The 26,396-nt window shown below is 37.5% G+C and overlaps 1 protein-coding gene across 8 annotated transcripts in view; it reads right to left on the bottom strand.

Annotated features, from left to right (window-relative positions):
- The window catches only part of GPATCH8 (G-patch domain containing 8), an 89,520-nt gene extending 65,076 nt beyond the window's left edge, over window positions 1-24,444 (bottom strand). For 4 of the 8 annotated variants that reach the window (XM_070479661.1, XM_070479659.1, XM_070479662.1 and 1 more), the window contains exons 1-3: window positions 24,204-24,444; window positions 11,427-11,563; window positions 3,459-3,533 (exon numbers count right to left, since the gene is read on the bottom strand). Coding sequence is in view for 2 of the 8 variants with exons in the window: in XM_070479658.1 (XP_070335759.1) it covers window positions 3,459-3,533; window positions 24,204-24,248 (120 nt within the window). In the remaining 6 variants the exon portion in view is untranslated. Of the gene's footprint in view, window positions 1-2,466; window positions 2,502-3,458; window positions 3,534-11,426; window positions 11,564-24,203 lie in introns of those variants that run through there. The other 4 variants (XM_070479660.1, XM_070479658.1, XM_020873480.2 and 1 more) reach the window with 4 other exon arrangements.
- Window positions 24,445-26,396: the final 1,952 nt, after the last annotated feature.

The raw sequence follows: 26,396 nt of genomic DNA, 5'->3' as shown, positions 1-26,396 counted from the left end.
TGGAACTAGTGGAGTCCACAGATCTAAACAGATATGCAACATAACAAAACCCACTTATACATATACTTCTAAATCCTTAGATATGCAAAGTAAACATCAGCAACTGGAATTTGAAAACTTACATTAATTTTTTAAAACTGCTCAGTCAACCTGACAACTATAAAGACAGAATTTTAATCAGTCAGGTAGAACAAAGACCAAGTACTGGCTGACGGGCAGTTTCACTTCCAACTGCAACAATGACAACATATTTTAAGTCTATGGTGCAGGGATTTTGCCTTTGTATAGCTTATAATCACTCTCCCATCTGATTTCTCATCTTCTTTCTATGGTAAAGATCACAAAGAACCATATACCTTAAGTCAGATCAACCAATTTTTGGATCTATGGTGGAATTCTAGACTGGGTCATGGTTTTAAGATTTTTGTTTTTTAAATGCTTTATTTTTCAGTATAAAGTGGAGATCATAATTATAGCTGGGACCTAAAAATCTCATAAAGCAGCTACATTAAAACATAAATTTTAAAAAGTTTTTTGTAATAAGAGCAAAATGTTTATACTTTCCACCTTCTCTTTAATTCAGATAACAAGTTATCTGGCAATTCTTTAATAATTTTCTTGGAACAGTTTTTTATTGTCGACCAGAAACTTCACTGAAAGATATCTGGTTGGTTGAAATAAACCAGGGAAAATAAAAATTTATACCAAAGATAACCAACTATTTCATTAATGTTGGATTTTGATGTATTTTCAACATTTCCAGATTGAAACTGAAGTACCTGTATCATCTCAGGAACAAATCTAAGCTTCGCAAGTTTATCAAAATCATAATGTATTATCACATCTTTGTATCTCATTTCCCATCTTGCTAGTTTGCAACACATTAACCCTGTTACAAAACAAAAAGCCCTTAATCCTATACTCACAATAACCCTTCACATGGGCATATTCTTGGCACAAACCTGTGCAGAGACTTCCTCGGTTACCAGCTGCTGCAGATTACCTTTGTTTAAAAAAAAAAATGACTAGACCTTTAGCTCCTGCAATGATCTGTAGACTCCCAAAGCTGCATATTTCCAGCCACTTTTGAGTTGCATGCTGTAGCAAAACAGTCAGCACCTCTCAATAGATATTGCTGCAGAGAAAGATTTTAATTCAGCAGAGACTCTTTCTGTGTGTTAGAAGCAACTGCTATTTCCCCCTAAGAATAAGATAGCTCAATAGCTCAACAAGATAGCCAGCCAGCCGTGTAACTAATATACACTTACTTGGTGGGCATTCCCAAGGTGATAGGGCTCTTGGAAGTTACTACACCATTTTTATGCCAATCATTTTAGGCATTTAGTTTCTTTTAAAACTTTAAATTTACCCCCAAATGACTGGGGAACAGAAATAAAACCCCTCTCTTTTCGCCCCACTTCTAACACCACGTTGGCTATGAAGCACCTTACTATTACTACCTAAACTACCACATCACAAATAATGCATATTTTAATGTGTTTCAGGAGTAAATGTTCACTAGAAGTACAATTTACTACTATACATCTCTTAATATATACTTATTCATAAAAAATTAAATATCCAGTCCGAGGACACTTGCTATTTTTAGTGGAGAAGATAATACTATTTAATAAGTAAGGCATATATCAATTCCACTCCTACTCGCTGAGATTACTCAGTCAGACTGCCTTCTGACAGTGTTCTCTCAATGATATATGCTGGGAAAATTCCTGGACATTGTGAGAGGAAAAAGAGCACTAGTCCCACATGCCAAAGGAACAAACTTTCCAAAAACCTTTAAATGCAGTCCTAAAAGAAGGCTTTTAAAATGTTAAATATCATTTAATTTCGTGCTTTTATTAAAACTTTCTTGAGTATAGTCATAATGAATACTAGGCCGCAAATTTAGTTCAGCTAAATTTCCTGCTACTGTTGAGTCAGAGTACCCACTGAATTATAGCTTGTATAATATTAATCAACCTTGTACCTTGTAGAATATGCCACCTGGGTCTTTCTGCTGACAGCTATCTATTCTTAAACTCTGACCCAAAGAAACATTTAAATGATATGGAAAAGTTCTTTTTCAAGTATAAAATACTGACCTAGCTAGCCCATAGATTTCACTGTAAAATTCCACCTTGTGATAATTCCCAAGACGATATAAAATAAGACAAAAACTTCAAAGATTTTTTAACTCATCAAAGTGGGCCTGGCATTTCATCCTTAAGTCAAAACACAAGACTGGGCTTTCAGCACAACATCAGATGTGAATTCTCCCTCTGCAGCATTATCACATGCGTCATCAATTACTGCCATGCCTAAGTCTAGCATCATGCCAGCACATTAAGACAGAAGGTACTATATGCAGTGTTCACTGGACCAGAAGAACAGAAATAAGAAGGGGAGGTGGGGGAGAAAGAAACCCTAGAGAAGAAATTAAAAAAAGGCAGACCGTGCAATACAAACCAGATCATGGCTGCTTAGCTAATATGGGCCAACTGCTGTGGAAGAAAAATGTCGAACACCCCAAGTTGTGTAAATTTCTGTAAACATCTAAACACACACACAAACACACACAACACCAACCTAGTTAGGAACATAAATATATGTTGATCCTTTACTATGCTACAGCTATAAAAATAAAAGCTATAAGTTAAAATATCTGTATTCTCTAAATTGCCTTATTTTCCTGAGGGAGGAGAAGCAGCTAGTATTTCTTAAAGGGAGAAGGGGAACGTCTTTTGACTGTTATAGAGACTCTCTCTCCGATGACTCCATACATACACTTAGGAACAAATATTAAATACTGACAATACTGACAAATTTAGACATTTTAACAATGGACTGTGTAATCTGAAAATAAAGGGCTTTTCAAAATAAAAATAATGTTCAAAAAATTGAGAGTCAGGAAAACAAATCTCTTTGTTGTGTTGTATCAATATTTAAAATTAAGTCATGTGAATAGATACAATCAACTTTTGACAAAAACCAGACATCTCTTAAACCATAGAGATCGAAGTTACCATGTCTCACAAGAGTCTGGTAAATAAAAACATTAGCCCCTAACTGTTCCTAATGGAACATTTCGCACATGATTGTGTTGCCAGGAAAGGTGAAGGTTTTTTAAAGGATCAAAATACATTTTACTCCTTTATTCAATTTATACAGAAACTTCAACTAAACTTAAACTTGTTATCTTTAACAAAATATCAGTATGGGCCAAAAATGATATTTTTCCATCAAATTCAAAAATGTTTCTAGATTTTTTTCACTGATTTCCTAACATATTGAATATTAGATTACAACTCAAACTCTACTTGATTACTGTAGGGCATGCAAGAAAACAGCTCTAAACTGTACTGTAAGTTAATTAATAAGTTTAACTTCATTCACATCAAGTGTCACACGAACACTACCTATCTATCTATCTATGACCCCAAATTAAGCACTGATCTTACCGATTCTATAGGCTTGTCAAGGGATGCTTGTTCAATTTCCAAATGTCCTTCTTCATATTGATCAAAGTGATTACCCTGAAAAAACAAGACTACAGTTATTTTTCCTGAAAGCAAATGCCAGAATTATTAGTAAAACTAATCAAACTAGGGGGTTGTTTTTAATTTTTCCTTCTTTTTGAATAAAAAACAAAAACTGTCACAAATTCAGGCTTTCTTAAATCTGTAAACACAATTTATTAGAAGTCTAGATCTAGTAATATGAACTTGTTTTCCTATGATAAACACTGAAATTGCTAACTAAAACATTAACCATCATTTGGCATAGCAACTCTTTCTGAGACTGACTATATTAGGAAGACAGAAGAATCTTAAAAACAAAGGGCTGTATTGTGTTTTATTTTTCCAAAACAACCTTGTGCTACAGCAAACAAACCCTGACAGCAGAATGCAAATAAAATCTGTATTACAACACTGTTCAATGTCGCTAACACTGTCTTTCACTAACACTGCTAAAATATTCAACTTTAAATCATCAATTTCCAACTCCAAAGCTTCAAGGAGTTCAGAAACACAATCTCTTGACACAGTATCCTAAATACAGCTATTCCTCAAATGATCTGCCAATAGACACAAGCATGCCTGTATAATGCCATATTTGACCATAATCAAGGAAGCTGTCACTACAACTAGATTAAGTCAAAACAGCTCAATTGAGGATAGAAACAGATAACTAGAAAGTTCTAATTCTGTTTTTTTCTGCTCCATGAGAAAAGGAAGAGTTCATAATTTAGCTTTAAATCAGAGTATCAATTTTTCAGTTTCCTTCTTGTTACAAAGTAACTGGGTCTCCTGCACTGCAGGCAAATTCTTTCACCATCCCAAATAGAGCTATTCCTCAAATGATCTTACAAAGTAGAGGGCACAAGGATTTGTGCGTCCTGAATTTATTTAAGCCAAAAAAACTAAAGATTTCAGTCTAGCCTAAATTTAATTCAGGTATGGAGTGGTAGGACAACCTGGATGTTAACCTAACCAAAAATTCCTTTGCTCTTTCAAAGTAAAATTTTAGCTGAACGAATACAGCTTAATTACAGCAAGCTCTGACGTGTAACCGGCCACGCCACATGGTAAACATTAGGCCGCCTGTTTCCTCCCCAGACTGTGAAGTCCTTAAGGACTAGAATGGGTCTCGTGGTGACGAAAAGTTCTGACCTAGACAGTGGTGATAACGGCTGTGTAACACTGGCCATGTATTTAACGCCACTGGACTATGCGCTTTAATTAAAATGAAAAATGTTATGTTATTTGTTTTTACCAGGTTAAAGATAAGAAAACTGTATGGCAGAGTCTATCCGAAAGAAGAAAGGAGTAATAGGATAGGAGTGGGGTTTCCAAAGATAAAAGCTAATCTTAAAAATGGAACAGGATTTAAGAGCAATGGGGCTCAGATGGTAAAAGGATCCGCCTGCGATGCAGGAGACCTGCTTTCGACTCCTGGGTTGGAAAGATCCCCTTGAGAAGGGAATGGCAACCCACTCCACTATTCTTGACTGGAGAATCCCATGGACGAAGGAGCCTGGTAGGCTACATACAGTCCATGGGGTCACAAAGAGTAGGACACGACTAAGCAACGAACACTACCACTCTCCCTTCCCAGAATGATGAAAAAACAACCATCAAAAAAAGAAGAAAAAACCACCATCAACAAATAATGTAAAAAAAAATAGCCATTAATCTTCAGTCTGTCTTAATTTCCAATATTTCGTCCAATGGTCTCTTTAAAGTAACACCTGCCTCTTGGCATTTAACTTCTACTCTAGCATTTAAAAGTTTAATAGTTGGGGTTTCCTTGGTGGTTCACTGGTAAGGAATCCACCTGCCAATGCAGAAGACACAGGTCTGATCCCTGATCTGGGAAGACCTCACATGCTGCAGAGCAAGTAAGCCTAGGAACCACAACTACTGAGCCCAAGCACCACAACTACTAAAGCCCACACACAGCAACTAGAGAAAACTGCGCACGAACAAAGACTCAGCACAGGCAAAAATAAATAAATAAATAAATTTATTTTTTAAGTTTAACAGCTACTTAAAAGTTGTTAACTGCAAACTACATCTAAATTACTAAATAATAAATATTCGGATAAACTAGATTAACCCAAATCTCACAGTATAGGACACCAAAGTGAAAGTGACAGTCGCTCAGTTGTGTTCAACTCTTTGCGTCCCCACGGACTATAAAGTCCATGCAATTCTCCAGGCCAGAATACTGGAGTGTGTAGTTTTCCCTCCTCCAGGGTATCTTCCCAACCCAGGGATCGAACACAGTCTCCCACATTGCAGGCGGATTCTTTACCAGCTGAGCTACAAGGGAAGCCCATAGGACACCAATGTCCGGCCAAATTTCATAATACTCTTTTACTCTGTCAGTCAGTCAGTTCAGTCACTCAGATGTGTCTGACTCTTTGCGACCCCATAGACTGCAGCACGCCAGGCCTCCCTGTCCATCACAAACTCCCGGAGTTTACTCAAACTCATGTTCATTGAGTGGGTCCTTTTACTCTATAGCTTGATATAATTTAATTATAAAAGAATAATTTCAATAGTTGGCTACTATTTTTTAAAGCAGCTAAATCTTTAACTTAGGACAACCGATTAACTGACCTTCAACAAAGGTTCAAAAACAACTAGAGAAATAAGTATTTTCAATATATGGCGCTAGAACTAGGTACTCATATGCAAAAAAGTCTCAATCCACACTGTACACCATAATAAAAATATAACTCAAAAAAAGTATCACAGACCTAAAATTAGACCTTGGGTGAGACAAGGATTTAAGATACAACCCTAAAAGCACAACTTACAAAAGAAAAAATTGAAAAATTGAGAGAAAATATTCACAAATCTCAAAAGATTTGTATCCAAAATATATAAAGAAGTCACAAAACACAATATTAAGAAAACCTAGTTCTAAAGTAGGCAAAAGTTTGTTGGTAGGAATGTAAAATTGTACAGCCACTTAAGAAAATAGTCTGGCAGTTTCTTTACACACACTTATCCAAATAACTCATCAATACTGTCACTAGGTATTCACACAAGTAAAACGAAAAACTTATGTTCAAGCAAAACCTGCCTGTTAATGTTTGGAAATTACTCAAATGTCCCTCAACTGGGAAAGGAATTTAAAAACTATAGTACACCCACACATGGACAAATATTCAGCAATAAAAGGAATAAACTACTCATATAAGCAACATATGTATGAATTTCAAACACATTATGCTACGTGAAAGAAGTCATGCTGAAGAAGTTACCTGATCCTATTTACATAGCATTCCGAAAAAAGCAAAACTAAAGGAAAACACCAACTAGTTGTTTTTTCAGCCCCCTAAAAACTGGTTGATTCTAGAAGTTAACTCAGAAACCTAACTGTTTAAGAGACAAAAGATGAGACGGAGGCCATTTTTAACTGCACATGCTTTTTTCTTTTGAATTTTATACTTAACTACCCAATACTCAAATATCCTAATAGAAATCACAATCACTTTGTGTTTTATCTCTGAATATTTAAAATGAAAACTGTATGTATTTTCGAATCAACATCACTTTAAATTTTAAAATATTTCCCCAGAAATTTTAAATGGTGTTGATTCAAAAATACACAGTTACGTATTATGCTGTGTTACTTTGGGAGTTTTTCTCCCAGAAGTAAAAGGTAATGGGGGGAACACTGAGAGAAGAATATCACATTTTCCACAGCTATTACAAATTTAAAATGCAGATGATACTGCAGCATTTCTCTTTTGTTTTAAAAAGTAGAGACCAATGTCCAACAGGGGAAGAGTTTAATTCTATTTTATTAATGCAATTAGGGAGTCATTTAAAAGTTTTAAAACTATGTAAAAGTATATTAACTTGAAGTTAAATGGGAGGGAAGAACTCACAAAGATTGTGTGAAACTATGTGGACAAAAATTAAACAAGCAATGTTATGTAAATGTGACAGGAGCTGGCAAATATTTCTGGGAAAAAAAAAAACTAACCAACATCTGATGCTGCTAAGTCGCTTCAGTCGTGTCTGACTCTGTGCAACCCCACAGACAGCAGCCCAGTGGGCTCCCCCATCCCTGGGATTCTCCAGGCAAGAATACTGGAGTGGGTTGCCATTTCCTTCTCCAATGCATGAAAGTGAAAAGTGAAAGTGAAGTCGCTCAGTCATGTCCGACTCTTAGCGACCCCATGGACTGCAGCCCACCAGGTTCCTCTGTCCATGAGATTTTCCAGGCAAGAGAACTGGAGTGGGTTGCCATTGCCTTCTCCCAACCAACATCTAAAGTTTTTAGTTGTTTTTTTTTTTTTTTTAAGTATCTGCTGACTTTAGTGATAGCACTTGAATTTAAACAGCCTGAAAAGAAATATCCTACAAATTATCATAACTAACTTAAGAGAATTGAGAGAGATCACTTCTCAACATTCTGAGTATCTGATTTGCCATAATAAACCAAACAATTAGCGTCCTGTTTTTATCACTATCTTGCTATTTGGCCTCATACAAATGTTATAGTTTTCATCCACTCTGTACTAATTTACAAAATGAACTAGACACTCATGTCATTTCTTGGCCTAAAATTCTATGAATTTGCAGATTTAAAGTGAATTAAACGTATCCTACAGGGGAAAAAAAAAACTGACATTTAAAATTTGCCACTACAAACACCTAATTACTATCAAAAGTAAAATGTTAACCACAAAGCTAATAATCCCTAGTGGTAAAGCATAAAACATTTTTCATCTACACCAAAATAAATATAATGACATGAAAATCTAGTAAAAGCAAGCAATAAATAAACTAAGCGACCCTGGGTTTGGTGCTGACTTTTCAGATACAATACCAAAAGGCATGGGACTTCCCAGGTGGCACTAGTGGTAAGGAACCCACTTGCCAATGCAGGAGACATGGGTTTGATCCCTGGGTAGGGAAGATTCCCTAGAGGAGGAAATGGCAACCCATTCCAGTATTCTTGCCTGGAGAATCAATCCTATAGACAGGAGCCTGGCATGCTATGGTCCACAGGGTCACAGTCGGACATGACTGAAGTGACTTAGCACAGCACAGTACACAAAAGGCATGATGCATAAAAAAAATAATTGCTAAGGACTTTATTAAAATGTAAAACTTCTGCTCTGTGAAAGTCACTGTCAAGAGAATAAGAGGATAAGCCACAAATCAGGAGAAAATATTGCAAAAAACCACATTGGACAAACAGCTGTTATCTAAAATACACAAAGAACTCAAACAATAAGAAAACAAACAACTCAATTTAAAAATGGGCAAAAGATCTAAACTTACACCTCACCAAAGAAAATATACATGTTAACGCATACTATATGAAAAGATGCTCAACAATTTATTTCATTAGAGAACTGCAAGTTAAAATGAAATGCCACTACATATGAGAATAGTTAACATCCAAGATACTGACATCATCAAATGCGAGCAAGGATGTGGAAGCAACAGGAATTCTCACTCACTGCTGGTGGGAAAGCAAAATACTGCTTCTGAAGACAGTTTTGCAGTTTCTTGCAATACTAAACATACTCTTACCATACCATCCAGCAATTGAATTCCTTGGTATTTATCCAAATGAGTTTAAAATTTACATCAAACAAAATCTTGTACATGACAGTTACAGTAGTTTTATTCACAACTGCTAGAATTTGGAAACAACCAAGATGCTGAAGAGATGAACAGATTAACTGACCATGATACATCTATGCAACAGAATATTATTCAGCACTAAAAAGATGAGCTAGCAAGTCACAGAAAGACACAGAGGAGTCCTGAAAACATATTACTAAGTGAGAGATGTCAATGTGAAAAGATAACATATTTTGACTCCAAGTGAGCAACACTCTGGAAGAAGCAATACAATGGCAACAGTTACAGGTACATACACATACAGTGTGTGACTGTTGGGCTTAAAGTAAAACAGGGACAAACGATGGAACACAGAGGTTTAGGACAGTCAGCTATCCTCTATGATGCTGTGATGGCAGATACATGTCATTGTACTACATTTGTCAAAACTACAGAACTGCACCAAGAGGGAAGCCTAAGATACACTAGGACCTGGGGTGGTAATTAGGTGTCAATGCTGGTTCACCTCTTGTAACAAATGTACCACTCTGGTGGGAATTGTTGATTACAGTTGATGTGAAGGAGGGAATGGATGTATGGAAACTGAACGCTGACCTCAAGTTAAAATTGACCTAAAAAATAAAACCTATGTATTTTTTAAAAAGTAAACAACAAAAAAGTTAATAATCTGAGTGAACCCGTAGTTGAAATTTCCAAGGCATTTCTTCAAAATAATGTGTTCATTTTAAAACTTGACTACAAAATTGTAAAATTGATAACAATGATTATTTCTAAGAAATGAAATAAAGTTAGCACTTTCACTTTTTCCTTTGTTACAATGTACCCTGAACTTTTAACAATATCCACTTTTATATTTGTACTACTTGCTTTGTTCTAGTGGGGGTTTTTTTCTGCTTTTTGCTTTTTAATTGCTTTAACTTTACATTTTTCTATGCAAACGGGTGAAGCTATACTGTTGACAGAAACCTAGACTGGGTACCAAGGCAATGTCCAATTAGAAGCTGGTAACATCTGACACATGGAAATTACAAAAGGTTCATAGCAAATGGATCAGTAAAGGCTTATCAAGAAAATACAAAGGGAAAGAATCACAGTATTAATCTCATGGGAAATGGCAGGGGTCAAGGCATAAGGCAAAATTCATCATGATGGTCATGGTGATTAGACAGACATTCATTAATGCAGAAATAAATGTGCCGTACTAATGTAAGATGTTAATAAGGGGGGAAACAGGCACAGAGTATATGAGAGGTATGGTGTATAAAAGAAACTCTGTACTACCTTAGCAAACTTTCTGTAAATCTAAAACTGTTCTAAAATAAAAGGTTTATTTTTTAAAGTTTTGGGAAGGATCAATACCATTCCACACACAGAGACATGTACAGCTTTCTTTAGCTTTATAAAATCCTGAAACCTTACCCTAATAAGCTCTTGTTATAATCAATACAGGATTTGGGCACCAGTTGAATTTAGGGGATTTTTTTTTTTTATCATCTCTATTTTACAAACAAGAGAACTGATACAGAAACTGATACAGAGATTGTCACAAATTCACAAAGGCTTCTTAGTCCCATATTCCTGCCACTGTATTCTACTATACAAAACCCAAAGATTAAAAAAACAATAACCTTGCCTCCATAATTCTGAAATGATATTCTCTATAGAAAGCATAAACAGTCAAAACTTAGTATCAATATATAAAACAGATAACTAATAACCTGCTGTATAGATGGATGGATGTACAGCATAGGGAACTCTATTCAATACTTTGCAATGGCCTATATGGGAAAAGAAATCTTTAAAAAAAAAAAACAGTGGAGGGAGATATATATATATAACTGGCTCACTTTGCTGTACATTTGAAACCAACAACACTGTAAGTCAACTATACTCCAATAAATTTTTAAAAATTTAGTTATCATAAAAGACATGGAAAGACTGAGGATGTATTACAGATGAGAGAAGACAACCAAGCAGCAGCTAAATGTAAACAATGTGGAGACTTGGATGGGATCCTGGAACAGAAAAAGGACATCAGTGGAAAAACTGGTAAAATTCAAATAAGGTCTATGGTTTAGTTAATATTATCTTACCAATGATAATTTCCTAGTTTTGATAATTATGTTATGGTTATTATACAAATATTATAGCAGAAGAATTTGAGTGTGTAGTATACCAAAACCCTCTACACTATTTTGGGGACTATTCTGTAGGTCTAAAATTAGTTAAAAGTAAAAACAAAAACCTTTTAGTTATCATTATTATTGAAAGCATATTATGAGAAAAAAATCAAAGAGCTAAAAAATGTACCTTTGGAAAGGTAGAATGGAGACTGCTTGTATATATTAACTCTGAAAGAATCCACGTATAATTAAACAGTGGTTGTCTTTGAGAAGAAGTGGTTTAACTTTTCACTCTGAATCCTTCTGTCCCTTCTGAATGTTGTACTAGAAAAGCAAAATGAAGAAGGGTGGAATATAAAAAGTGATTTCAAACTCCCAGGGCACAAACTATAGCAGCAGCAGCGGTGGTGATGATGAAAATATTTCTTTTTTTGTTGTTGTTATTTTTTTTGATGAAAATATTTCTTGCTGTTCTCCCCCACAAAAATTTTTTTCAAGTCATTCTGATGAATTTAGTAAGATTCTTCTTTCTAAAAATAATCAGCAAAGCATCTGATTATCTGATGGCCTCAACAGAGATTTGAAGAGAAGTCATTTTTTCTGCTTTACCCTGCTTTCAAAACCACATTTAGATCTCTGAAATCCCATTAGACCTAGGATGACTGTATCATACAAACCAGGGCACACTGAGAGAAGAGGGTGTGCTCATCATAATTACCCCTAGACAAGAGGTATAAACTAAACACACAGTCATCCTGGTGAAAAGCCACAGATCCTGTGAATATTAAGGCATTCTTAAAATTTGATTTCAATGATCACTGCTTTGAACAGTTATTCCATTGTCCAAATCAATTCTTTCTTTCTAAATATTATCTTTTAGAGTGAAATATAGCTTTTCATTTATGCTGATCAGAAATATAAGTTCAAAAAGGTCAAGACACACACACAATGTGTCAAAGACTTTTAAACGCACACCCACGTATACATACAGCCAGCTGACTTTCTTTTAACTGCCTCTTCTCTCAAAAAAGGATCAACTTGGGGTAGGTCTTAACTACAAATAAATAGAACCTGGCTGACCTGCATTATTACTGAAGTACACAGTAGCTCTAGTTCCTTACAGGTCAAGGATTCTGCTTCCAAGCACAGAACAAAGGTGGAAATTTTCTATTACAAATTTAGCTGTAGTGATCATTTCAATATAAATAGAGACAAAGGTTACTCTAAATTTATCCATATAAATGAATCTTGTTATTTGCTAAGCAGTGCTAATTTTGGAATCTACATGATCCCACAGCTTTTCCAGTAATTAACTACATGGTAATTAATACGGAAAATGAGAAATAAAAGCGTGGGACCATTCTTTAAGGATCACAACCAACAACCCATAATTTCAAATAGCAAAACAAAATATTTAAGACCCTGAAGAGGTGAACTTCTTCCATCTTCCTATAGTTATTAAAATTTCATACCATTTCTAAAAAAAAATTTTTTTTTTTGATGAAAAAATATTACTCATAGTAAAAGTCGGCATATCCAAAGTTCCCAATTTGAATCAAATCCATTATTAACAGGAGGATTATATAGACTGAAAATTTAAATATTGTCTGGCTTTCCTATCTAAACTAGGTATGAGCCAAGTTTAAAGTTTTATCTTTGTCAGCTTTATTGTACCACTCATGCAAACCCATCTTAGCACTTGGCTCTGGCTATTAAGCTGCCTATTGTAGATGTTCCTGTCTCTGCTCCAAATCTCTGCAATCAAAATTTATCTTTTCTACTGTATTTACCATTTCCCCCTTAGAGAATGTCTAAAGTCACAAAGTGGACACATTAATCATAGCCCTACGTCACAACTCAGATAATATACTTGTTTATAATATGGGCTTTCTAAATTCAAAACATATAATGATGCTGCTTTCACCTGCCATGGATTAAAAATGGTTTTGTTTAGCATATAGAGCCATACAGAACAGCTTCATATCTCGCCTATAAACAAAACCCATCCTCCTCTGACAACAAATAATGAGAATTCATCTGTCTCCCTCTCCCTTACCCCTGCCAAATAAACTAATTCTAGTATAGTCTCAAATCAGAAAGAAAACATCTCAGGATGAAAAACATACCCAAAAAGTAACAGACATTCAGGGAAACCCTTAGTGGTCCAGTAGTCAGGACCCTGGCTTTCACTGCTGAGGGCCCAGGTTCAATCACTGGTCGGGGAACTAAGATCCCACAAGCTACATGGAAATGAACATCCTCGGGGATTACTGATGTCATTTTATTAGTATAATAAAGTTATATTTAAATTTAGAAACACCACTGTGGTCAATTCCTCAAAAACCCAAATTCTTCACTATTGTTTTCATCATCATATAGTATGATTTCCAATGACCTTCATTCAGTACATTACTATAAAGCCAAAGATCTCTGAAGTCAGAGACACCAGAAAACAAATCATTACTGTCTGCTGGTGTGTGTGTGTGTGTGTGTGTGTGTGTGTGTGTGTGTGTGTGTGTGTGTGTGTGTGTGTGTGTACGTGGTCACTCAGTTGTGCTAGGGGTGTGTGTGTGTGTGTGTGTGTCTGCGTACGTGGTCACTCAGTTGTGCCCAATTATGTGCTAGGGGTGTGTGTGTGTGTGTGTGTGTGTGTGTACGTGGTCACTCAGTTGTGCTAGGGGTGTGTGTGTGTGTGTGTGTGTGTGTGTCTGCGTACGTGGTCACTCAGTTGTGCCCAATTATGTGCTAGGGGTGTGTGTGTGTGTGTGTGTGTGTGTGTGTCTGCGTACGTGGTCACTCAGTTGTGCCCAATTATGTGCTAGGGGTGTGTGTGTGTGTGTGTGTGTGTGTGTGTGTCTGCGTACGTGGTCACTCAGTTGTGCCCAATTATGTGCTAGGGGTGTGTGTGTGTGTGTGTGTGTGTGTGTGTGTGTGTGTCTGCGTACGTGGTCACTCAGTTGTGCCCAATTATGTGCTAGGGGTGTGTGTGTGTGTGTGTGTGTGTGTGTGTGTGTCTGCGTACGTGGTCACTCAGTTGTGCCCAATTATGTGCTAGGGGTGTGTGTGTGTGTGTGTGCGTACGTGGTCACTCAGTTGTGCCCAATTATGTGCTAGGGGTGTGTGTGTGTGTGTGTGTGTGTGTGTGTCTGCGTACGTGGTCACTCAGTTGTGCCCAATTATGTGCTAGGGGTGTGTGTGTGTGTGTGTGTGTGTGTGTGTGTGTGTGTGTGTGTCTGCGTACATGGTCACTCAGTTGTGCCCAATTATGTGCTAGGGGTGTGTGTGTGTGTGTGTGTGTGTGTGTGTGTGTGTGTGTGTGTGCGTACGTGGTCACTCAGTTGTGCCCAATTATGTGACCCTGGGCTGTAGCCCACCAGGCCCCTCTGCTCATGGGCTTTTTAAGGCAAAAATACTGGAGAGTGTTGCCATTTTCCTTCTCCAGGGGATCTTCCCAACCCAGGAATTGAACTTGTGTCTCTTCTGCCTCCTGCATTGCAGGCAGATTCTTTACCTGCTGAGCCATCTATAACCTTAGGCAGATTACCAAACCACTCCCTGGGCTTAGGCCTATTTCACCAGCTATCAAATCCAGATGATGACACTACAGTATTACTACACAGGTTTTAAGATTTAAAGAGTTAAAAAAAAAGGTAATTAATTATTATTTCAAGACATTGTTGAGGCCAGTCAGTAACCCAGAAAAATAAATCCACTTACTAAATTTAATTCTATGTAATTTGGTAGGAGAGATAATTGGCTAAGCAGTCTCAGTAAGTATCTAAGAACCTGAAAACACATTACACTGAGTCAAGGGTATGAGCTTATCACACCCTCGTCTAAAAATACATGTACATCTGTTTGACATATCAAATTTTGTGGATAATTGGACTAAACCAAGAAAGGACTGGTTTCCAAAAACTCACTACACTGAAAAATTAGTAACTTTTAAAAACCCCACAGGAGAAATCGACCTTTTTCAGAAATGCAAGCAAAATCAGGAAACAATTTCTGAGGCGTTCAAAAGATATGGAGACAAAGAAAAAAAAAAAAAGATATGGAGACAGTAGTTAAGAAGTCCTGTGGGATCCACATAAATGCTTATTATTTCTTTCACCACTCACTGGTATGATAAATGTCTATTTAGATGTGTGACAAAAATTCTGCACTAGTCCACAGAAAAATAATGTGTATATACAATATGTCACACAAAAGAAAACTGACAACTAAGACTGCTATAATATATACAATATAAAATAAAGTGAGATTACAACTCTCCATAAGACAACCTCCATTCCTGAAATATCCTTCAATTGGCTTTACAGGATATCACAGAACAGCTCAACCTAGATAATCCACAGCACAGCAGGAAGTTGATTCCCCAAGATGGACATAATCCTCAGACTCTACAAAGTCTTTCCTTCCTACATATGTGCCTCTACTTAACCATTCAAGTATCTGAGCAACTTGTAGATGCCAGACCCTGAACCAATTCTAGAAAAATGAATAAAACAAGAAAGAATCTGCATTCAAGGAGTTCTACATTCAGGGAGATGAGATAAATTATTAAGTATTATAATAAAATAATAAGTACCATAAAGTATACAGTAGGAGAGAGAAAAACAATACAGTGGTTAAAGGCTGAGACTTGTCCAAACTACTTGAAAGCTATCTCTTTGACTCACTAGCTGTGTGAAGTGGGTAAGTTTTTCATTTATAAAATGGGGATAAAAATAGAACCTACCTAACTGGGATGAGATAATAAGCATAACAGTGCCCAACAGAGAGCACTCTGTACTGTTAGCTGCTACTATTACTAATAAAAGTGCTGTTACTGAAATATGACCAAAGAAAATAAGCAACTAACTGCCTAGGTAAGACGTCAGAGACACAACAAATTGAGTCTTGAAGAATGAGTGTAAGAATTCCAGACAAGTAGGAGCATACGCAAAAACAAAAACAACAAAAAAGCCTAGCAGGTCCAGATAAAAACAGAATCTACACGATGGCAAGACAATGACAGGGCAAGAAAAGAAATACATCTGTTACAATGGCACCAGATGCTTAACAATCTCAAAAGCCAAGTTAGTGCATTTGGATTTTATTCTTGAAACAATCAGGAACTACAGGAAAAGTCATATTTTAGGAGAGAACAAGGTTCAAATCTGAGTTTACTGTGTGGCCTCAATTCCTGTTTTCTTTTCTGTAAGTGAAGGATACTACCACCTCGCTAGGATGGTACTTAGATAAATATCTCCAAAACACCTTGGCACACAGCATGTCATTTAATACTATTCAACAAACAGGAGCTGATAGTTTCCACAGCAGTCAACTTCTGATGCTATAATGGTCATGGATATGTTTTGACACCTTATTTTGACAGTATCCAGTAGAAGTACCACTCTTCTCTGCCATCTACTCTTCTACTGGAATAAATGAAAAAAGAGGCTAATTTTTTAAAAACCTTTTCTTATCCTTTCTTATATTTTATGATGCTGTGCCAACAAACAGGAACTCAATAAATGATTGGGAGATGGAATGTAATTTCTTGCAAAAAGGCAGGCAAAAAGTCATAAATGACCAATTAAGCTTATAAAGGTGAGATATTCCTGGGGGGGAAAAATTAACGATAAGCATACCAACTATTTCCTACCAGTTAGTTAACTGATAGAAAATGTTGCCAAGTGTTAAAGAGTAACAATGCTTTGCATAATGTAGACGATACCAACACTCATCACCTCAAAGAGGCCAATCTATAAGTAACAGCAGAAAGAATGCTACAAAAGAAATCAGAAGATTAAAGTTCAAAACTCAGGTCTGTACTAGACAAATACTAAATTTAGTCTCAGTTTCCTCATCTATAAAAGACTTACTACCTACTCTATTTACCTTGCTGAATTACTGGGAGAATTAGACAAGACTGAATACAAGGGCAGTTATTAAGTTATTAAACTGTCATGACAGTATGCTAATACACAATATTACCATTCTAATATTCAAGTTACATGATTTTACAACATCCTGGTGCCTCAGTTTCCTAACTTCCTTTCCTAAATTGATCCTGACCACCATTCTACTGTAGCCATTTCACTCTCATGGTCATGATTTCAACTCCTCCGTTATCTCTATTTCAAACACTGTGCTCTCTAGCCACAACCTTCTGTCTTTCCAACTCAATTCCTCTAGAACCTCCACTCCAAGAATCCTTCAGGCTCATCAGAACCTACAACCCATTGATCCAACTTTCTCTACCCTTCACCCTCAAAGGCCTCACTTGTCTCTCTGCCAAGCTTAAAATCACATAGCCCACTATTATAATCATTCCCTTGTATACACCCTCTACTCTACTCCCTTGCCCCCATTCACATTAATTCTGATTAATAGAGACCGGTCATCACAGCTTTAACTGTATGTGTAGCATATCGAACACAACTGTATCTAAATCAGTCTTCCTACGTCTATTCCCCTGCTTAACACCTTAAATAGCTAGTACATGCCTGCTTACAGCATTAAAATAAAACTTTTGCAGCCCTAGTTTTTCCTTTTCCTGTTCCCAATGGTTTATTCATTGTCCTTTAAAAAAAAAACAAAAAAAACCCCACCACAACCAATTCTGCTAGTTTCACCTCTACACTTTTACCCTGGCTATTTTCTCCAGCTGAATGCCTCCCAATCTTTTCCTTTGCAAGGATGCAAACCCAACTTTCAAGACCCAGTTTAAATGTTTCTTAAAGGCACACTTATTCATCCCACTTTAAGGGTTTTCTTTCTCCCTTAGGGTTTTGCATTTATTTACTGTAATACTATTTACCTGATAATCATGTTAGTCTTGTGTATAATACATACTGTTTTTACTTTTGGTATCTCTCCAGCTTTAACAATAGCTCCCTGAAAAACACCACTTCCTAATCAACTCCCCCAGAGACATAATCATACATACTATTCTTAAAACAAACACTTCAAATACTGTTTTAACAACTTTTCAAAAAATTAACTTATATTCTAAAAAATATTTCTGAAGTAAATATACCTTTTTGTATTTCTTGTGCAGATGAATCCCTAAAGTAGTATTAATTAGATTTTCAACTACTTTTGTCCCTTTTATACTCCATAATTTTACTCATAGCAACAAGATAAATTATTGACACTACAGCATATAATCCACAAGCATCAGCTTTAGTTTCTTCTATAGTCAAGACCTAAAGTATCAAAATAATTTATTGATTTTATCAGTACTGCCTATAAAAAGGGTGAAAAATTAAGCCTCTCTCTCTCATCAGCTCTGGAAAAATAATATCGAATGAACCATGAGATAGGAATACTGACTTTTCCAACAATCATTATTTAAAATGTCAGATACAAAACATGATCAATGACTTTTCTCTATAACAACTTTAAACCTGGAGAGCTATTTTGTATTCCAGTTCTAATAAACAGAGACATAAATTGAAATCCCTCCTTGAAATCAATGTAATTGCTTTAGCAAGGATCAGGAAAATAATTGGAAACTCATGAAGCAAGAGTAAACATAGTATTACAAAGGTAACTTTCTGGTCGCTTGAGTGACACAAAATACAAGATGTACCCTACTCTAACACTGTTGGTAAAAAGAATTAAGGCAAATAACAGGAAACTCTGGGGCTCAAATTTTAATTTCTTACTCACTATGGCACTTACTAAAACATTACGTGCTATTAACTTGTGTACAATGCCAAAGTAACTTTAGTTATACTTTTTTTTCACACATTCTTAAATTAGATATAAAATACTAAGTGTATGTTCAATCTCAAAGAAATCATTTTGTATAGGCATAACAATACAGTATATTCAGCTTTGGCATATTTAATTTTTGCACTGATTAATACAATATGTATTAAGCACATCTGGTTAGCCTTCCACAGTTAAATGGACAATTCACTTTTTATAACTGGAAAATCATTACAACATCTTCTGGTATTCACTGCAATATCAAATCAATGCCTTCTTTCAGTATTTGTGGTGGTCATTTGTACTGCCTTTGGTAACTGCCATGAGTCAGCTTTCACTTAGCACTAAATGGCAATGCTAGTATGAAAAGAGAATGCCAGACATACAAGGATCAAGCAGTTTCAGGGAAGGAATTTTAACAGAATCCAAGAACTGGATGTCTACCCCAAACTGGAATTCATTTTCATTAATAAAATACTAAAACTTCTAAAGTCACAAGAGCAAAGGTGAAACCTCTACTGGGGGGGGGGGGGGGGGGTTCAAGATTTCATGAACTTTTGCTTTTTTTCCGAAAATGGTAATCTTGACCACATCAAGAAAACAAACTGTCCTTTATTCATTTTATCATGTTATCCAAATAGATTGAATTGATATGTAAATTATCCCAGCGATGAAGCAGCACAATAGAGGTAGCCAGTTATATATGCTTTTAAAATTGTTTTAAGTCACAAACATAGTTCTGGTTATTCAACTTATAAACAGACTTGAGAAAATGTGATAAAAAAATCTCTAGCAGTACTTTAATGAGAATTTTGTGACACATACAGAATAAAAGGAAGGACTACACCAGGAACACTTATTTTTCCATAATTTTATTGGCACTCAGCCTAATGATATATTTATCCAGGTCTCTTTCTTCTTGGTCTTCCATACCTACTTTAAAATGAAGTAAGTAAGGCTGCCATCAAATGAAGCCCTATGATCACAGTTCTTGCCAACCCCATCCTCCCTTCGAGGCAGGTTATAATCAATGTCTCTTATTAAGAAGAGAAATAACATTAAGAAATGTTATTTCTTAATATGTCTCATGTTTTTAAATGCCTTTTGCCTTAAATATATACCCTGTACCCTTCAAATCACAAGCAGGGAGACTTCCTTTATGTTGACTTGACTTTGGTCACTCTTAATCCCTTGAGAATATACTAACCAGTAATTGTGCATTTGCTAATAACCATACCAATTCATCATGAGTACACTGAAGTTTGTACAGCCTTGATTCCAGTCCTTTCCACCTATCATCATGTGTATGGGAATCAAAACAGTAATGATTTTGTGTAAGTTTCAATATTCTAAGCAAAGCTGACAATGATTTTCACAGCTAGTGGTATCTTTCAGATGATAGGAAACAGAGGTTAGAACATTTGCCCATGTGTGATCTCTGGCATGTCTGCATTAGAATGCCAACTGTATTACACAGTCCCACATAGAAAATATATTAATATACTTCTATGACCTAAATATTTTAAAACTGTAAACCTCCTGACAATGGTCTCAATTAAGAATTATCTGAAAGTCACATCCTGGTGTCACATATGAAAGATAAGAAACATACTACATAAAAGTAATACAGCTTATTGCTGTGTACCACTATGATTACTATATATGTTACAGAAAGTTCTTGGGTAATTTTTACACTTTTATTATGACCTTTAAGATAGTTTTTTTCATTACTTTATCACTCACTGATCTATTACTGTAGCTCCTTTTCATTAGCAATCTCAGGCAGAATGCATTCAGAACAAGAGGAAATGAGAAGCTACTCAAAATCACCAGTCCTCTGCAAGCACATAAGCTAAAGAACATTTCCTCACTAACATTCAGCTGCATCATCATTAATAGCTGCGCAACCACTAAATGCTAAGCAGTGTGTATATATACCTCATCGCTGAACATCACAGTACAAAAAAATACTTTCTTTGGTGAACTTGGAATTCAGAGTGTTGAAAATATATCTGTATTTGCAAATTATATCATGCTATTTTCCACTACTTTCTGTAACATTTCAATCTGTGAACAAATATGCCTTAATCTGGTAAATGTAGGCAGAAGTCATGTCTCATTCAGAAATTGAGGTCAGATTCTTAAAGAAGTAGTTAAAACTCTTAAAACCTTTTAAAAATAAATACATGAGCCCAAACCACAAAGATTTCCAAAGATAAAACACCACTTAAAGAGGGTATTTTAAAATAATGTCAGAACTAAGAGTTAACAATATATCCTCTATGACAAAGGGTAACTTATCACTGTCAGAAGCCTCCCTAGAAGCCCTTGGGAGACCAACAAGAAACAGATCTGGACAATCTGCAACAGAGTAGAAACTGTAATTTTATCACCTCTCTGAAACCTCTGTTATTCTCTGTGACCTATAAGTTTATCCCCCATATTTGATGACTCAGTTACAGTTATATAAAATATACAATGGCCAGTAAAGTTACTGGTCATGAGCACAGGTTCAAAAGTCAAAAAGCAGGAGTCTAAATCCTGCTTCTGCCATTCCCAGCTGCGGATACTTGGCCAAGTTATTTAACTATCTTACCTGAGCTGCCTCATTTGAAAGTCTAAGAGTAACACTACGCACCTCATAGAGTTACTGGAAGATGAGGAGACAAGACATATAAAGTCCACAGAATAGTACCTGTTTATCATTAAAACAAAGTTATCAAATGTTTTCAAACATGTCCCTGATAATAATGATTACTCTTTATATTCATAAGTGCTTCAAGTAATATGCCAATTAGGCTCCTCTCTATATTATATAAAACACCTTTGAAACTTTTAAGTGTTCACAAAATCTAATAGTGAAGCCTCCTCTGACTCCATACTACATTCAAGAGACAACACTTAAACGCCCCCAAATTTGCACCTAATGGTAAATTGGTAAAGAATGAAATTCTACAACTCTAAATTCTCTTGCCAAATTAAAGGCAAAGAAAATGATAGTCATCTAGAACTTACCAGAGAAGGTGCACAGAAAAATTTCCACTGCTAGATCTGTTTAAAGAAACAGGATCTATGTACTGTATCTGGAAACCTACTTTGGATTTGTTTTCAAGAGCACTCAGTAGCTTCACCTCATTTATCACTTAAAGCCTTAAAAGGCCAAGTTAATTTTGAATAACCTGACCTTGAACAATGTTTCAGATATGCTATATGCAGGGGTTTCCTAGGGCGTTTTCTCTCCAATAACTTTAAATCAAATGACACCATTAATGAAAATTCAACTACATTTTCCCCTTTACTGAAACGCCCAGAAAAAATAGTACTTAAAATATTTTAAAACGAATAATTTAAAAAAATGTTAGCACAATAATTTACAGAAGTTCTAACATCCTGTAATTGTCTAATAGGTTTTTATTACTAATATCCTATTTATCCATAATGCTGGGACATTTACCTGGCTGACACAATACAGCAGAAATTGGCTGTACCAATATAGAAGCAGTAGGTAAAACATAGGTAATGTCTTCAAAGGCCTACCAAGCAACCAAAAGCACATCATATACACAACTAAAGCATGAGAAGAGAAAGTCATTTTACTTGAAAAAGGAGTTTTCCTCAATTTATTCAGGTGACTGCATTCATCTTCTGCTCTCGTTTTCAAATCTTTTAAGGTCCTGAAAATCCTGCCTGTTCAACACTGCTGACATCCTGTGGTTAACATTTTCCCACAAAACTTATTTGTCCGTATTATCTATTTTCAAATTTAAGTGACTTTCAAATTCTCTCTGAAAAGCACTAGATTTTAATTATCAACGTTTCCTTAAAAACTACCAATAAAACCCCATTTTGCAGCCTAGTATTATTTTATAGTGCTCCCTAAAAAACAAACGAAAAAACTTCACCTTTCCCAAGGATCAAATAGCTAATAAGAACTACTTTAAACTTCCCAGGACCTGCATTCTATCCTTAAACACCTTGAGAACCTGTATTGTGCTGCAGCTATTCAGCAGGCGCATGATCACAAGGCTTTTCAGCAGCCTTAGGATCGTCTGTTGGCAAAACTTCTCTTCAGCGTTCTAGGTGCTAGATTGTTACATTGTTGCCTTCAATGCTTTACCTGTTTAGTTACCAAACCAAACATCCAGGGGAATTCAAAACCTTCAAACTGCCTTCCTAAACCTATCTAGAGTATTCCTATGTAACTTTGAGAAAGAGCTGCAGCGGGATAATAACTTGAGTTCGGACGTTCATCCCTTGACCTAAACTGCTGTTGCCAGGGTCTGCGGTAGTAATGCTGGGGTTTCTTTGAGACTAAGGACGTCCTTTACCCTAGAAATAGCCCATTTCTACTAAATCCCTTTTAGTCGCTGAGATTTCTGCGGTAACAATGCTCAACAGGAAGGTACTCGAAACAGCCGAAAGACGTGTTGTTCTAATTTGGCCTTAATTTTTTCCTCAATCATGCTGGCCACGGCAAGGACATTTTTCCATAAAACGTTTGCAACTGAAGAAAGAAAAATCAAGCTGTTGGTAGCAGTCATCACCTGCTTGTAAAGTCCATTATCATGATGCTTTTTACAAAGCTCTCAAGGTAGGATTTGGGGCTAAGCTTACAGCGACCATCCTCCTGTAACTTACTGTTTTTTCCAAGCCCATTTAACGACGTAATGACAACAGCAACATTTACGCTGAGGGAAATCTCAAATGTTTGACTAACCATGGAGGCGTCTGATAACTAAAGCCCCCTTTTTCCGGGTGAGGAAATGGAAAAACAGACAATGAAAGCGATTTGTTACAGTGAGCAAAGAGGGAGAAGGACCCCATTTAGAGCCGTGCGAGCAAAATCCAGGGGTTTAGGAGCCCCAGTCTCAGCAACACTCGCCCCCAAACCTCCCACCCCGCCCCCCCCCTCCGCCCCGCTTTCCCCTGGGAGCCAGCCCAGCGCCCGCACACGCTGGGCACACCCGAGGGCAGCACAGCCACCCCACCCAGCGGCCAGGCTGGGGCTCCCAAAGCCGCGGACCAAACAAGACGAGGCCGCAAACCCAGCGGCCTGAGGTAAAGACGTAAGATATAGAGTGAGAAAAGATGCGGCCTCGCCTCAAACCCGGAGGCCCCTAGAGGAATCGGAGGCGGGAGAAAAGGGAGCAGGTTCGGAAGCCACAGCAGAGCCCCGAGAGAAAGAGAACTGGGAGTGGGGAATGAGGAGGTTCTGGTTCGGCCAGCGCCTTCCCCGGACCTCGGCGACGCCCGTGTTTACCTGAAAGTCTCGGTCCTCGTTGAAGCGGGAGAAGCGGTCCGCCATTTTGCCGCCTTCACTCCTCTCAGAACGACGCTCTCCGGTTCGTTCCTTCCCTCCCGCGACACCCGCCCCCTCGCTCTCCTTCTGTGTTCCCCGCCTCCTCCCACGCCCACCCGCGCGCGCAGGCGAGGGAGGGAGGAAGCGAGAATGCGTATCCCGACCAGAGCCCAGACGGCGCAGGCGCCTTTCTGTCCTGGAGGCGGAACCTTCCCTCGCGTCTCGGCTTCGCGCGCGACCCAAAGCGACCCCGGCGCCGCGCATGCGTACTCGCGCTAGAGGGCCGCAAGCGCTTCCGGAGAGAAAGGTCACCAGGGGACGCTGAGCGCCTGGATCCGGATGTTTTCCTTCAGCTCGCTTCTGTTACTGGTTTATCCCTTTTTGTCCGCTTGTTTGCCTGAATACACAGAAGCCCACCCACTGCTTTCTTCACCAAACAACAGCATAATGTAGTGGCCGAAAGCGCAGATTTTGGAGCCAGACTTCTTAGTTTAGAATCCTGGTTTATCTTGAAGATTAATCGTCGAAGGCGACAGGAAAAATCCCTTTTTTCACAAGGGCTACATTCCAGTTGGGAAATGAGATAAATAATAAAATAATTACATAATTTTAAAAATTAACGAGTGTTAGGGGAAAAAAAAACAAGAACAGGGTGTTGAGAGCAACGACCTCTGAAACGACCTTTGATCCAAGAAGCAGCAAGGGACCTGCTACTTTGGGACCAAGACTGCTAATAACATTGGCATTTTCAAGCGATCGCTTGAGAGTATTTCTCAAGAGACCACAGTTGATCCAAATAAACTACAGCTCTCTGGACTTCGTTTTTAAAAATAAGGAAATTAGGGTGCTTGGGGCTGGTGCACTGGAATGACCCAGAGGCATGGGATGGGGAGGGAGGTGGGAGGGGAGTTCAGGATGGGGAACACATGTACACCCATGGCTGATTCATGGCAATATATGGCAAAACCACTACAATATTGTAATTAGCCTCCAATTAAAATGAATAAATCTATAAGAAAAAACAATAAGGAAATTGAATTCGGTAATCTCTACTGCCCCTGCCCAGCACTGACTTTGTATGGTTCATGAATCAGATTTTTCCATCCTTTGAACTTCCTGAGCACCCCACCTAGGCCTCCAGCCCCCTTAACCAAAATACATAAAACAGGAGAGGTGGCAGGACTTTTAAAAGAAGAGTGTGATGTGCTAAGTCGCTTTAGTTTTGTCCAACTCTGTGCAACCCTATGGATTGTAGCCTGCCAGGCTGCTATGCCCATGAGATTCTCCAGGCAAGAATACAGGAGTGGGTTGCCAGTACCCTCCTGCATGGGATCTTCCCGACCCAGGGATAGAACCCACATCTCTTGCATTGGCAGGCAGGGTCTTTACCACTAGCGCCACCTTGAAAAGAGTAGTTGACAGAAACCACACGTTGGAAAAATGGCTCTTACCCTACCCTGAGAGAGTCAAATGAAATGTTTTGAGAACGTGTGTATCTTCTATTCCTTTGTTATTACCCTCTGCCTCACGTTACCCCCAGTCCAAGCAGAATACAGTGCTAAGCAGTGAAAAGAGCTCCCTATTTAAGGAGAGGCAGAACACACGTAACTGAAAGTTTATAGAGACTTGAGGGTAAATAGGGTAGATTGAATTTCATGCAGTCACAAGACACATTTACCTCTTCTCCCTCTGCCAACCCCACTGAAATGACAGTTAAAAGGATGAGAAGGGCATAAGCTCCCACGAACAAACAGATCTGAAGAAGGGACAATAACAAGCAAGCGATGTCAACAACATTTGGAAGCTGGAGAGCATAGATAAATGGAAATGGCTTTAGCAGAATGGAGAAAACAAAGTCCTGGAGTAGGGAAGTAATGAAACAAATTGATTGAGGCTAAGGTGTAGCAGAAAAGCTCAAGAATTGGAATTGCCAGGTACCACTGAAGGTGAGGGCGTAAATGGGGTTAAAAACAAGAGGACTGGTTACAAAGCAGTTCAGGGAGCAGTTAGACTGTAAATCCCTTTCCCACCCAGGTAACAACTGGAGGGTTCTTCTCTGAAAAGACTGAACCAGTGAGGCTTCATGTGATAGCAAAAGAGTGAGATATGCTGAAAATGGGAAGTTTTGGTAGATGGCAACATTCTGATCACAGA

This window comes from Odocoileus virginianus, chromosome 17 (assembly GCF_023699985.2).
Source record: "Odocoileus virginianus isolate 20LAN1187 ecotype Illinois chromosome 17, Ovbor_1.2, whole genome shotgun sequence".
NCBI classification, from domain to species: domain Eukaryota; kingdom Metazoa; phylum Chordata; class Mammalia; order Artiodactyla; family Cervidae; genus Odocoileus; species Odocoileus virginianus.
This window is presented reverse-complemented; position numbering and strand designations above follow the sequence as displayed.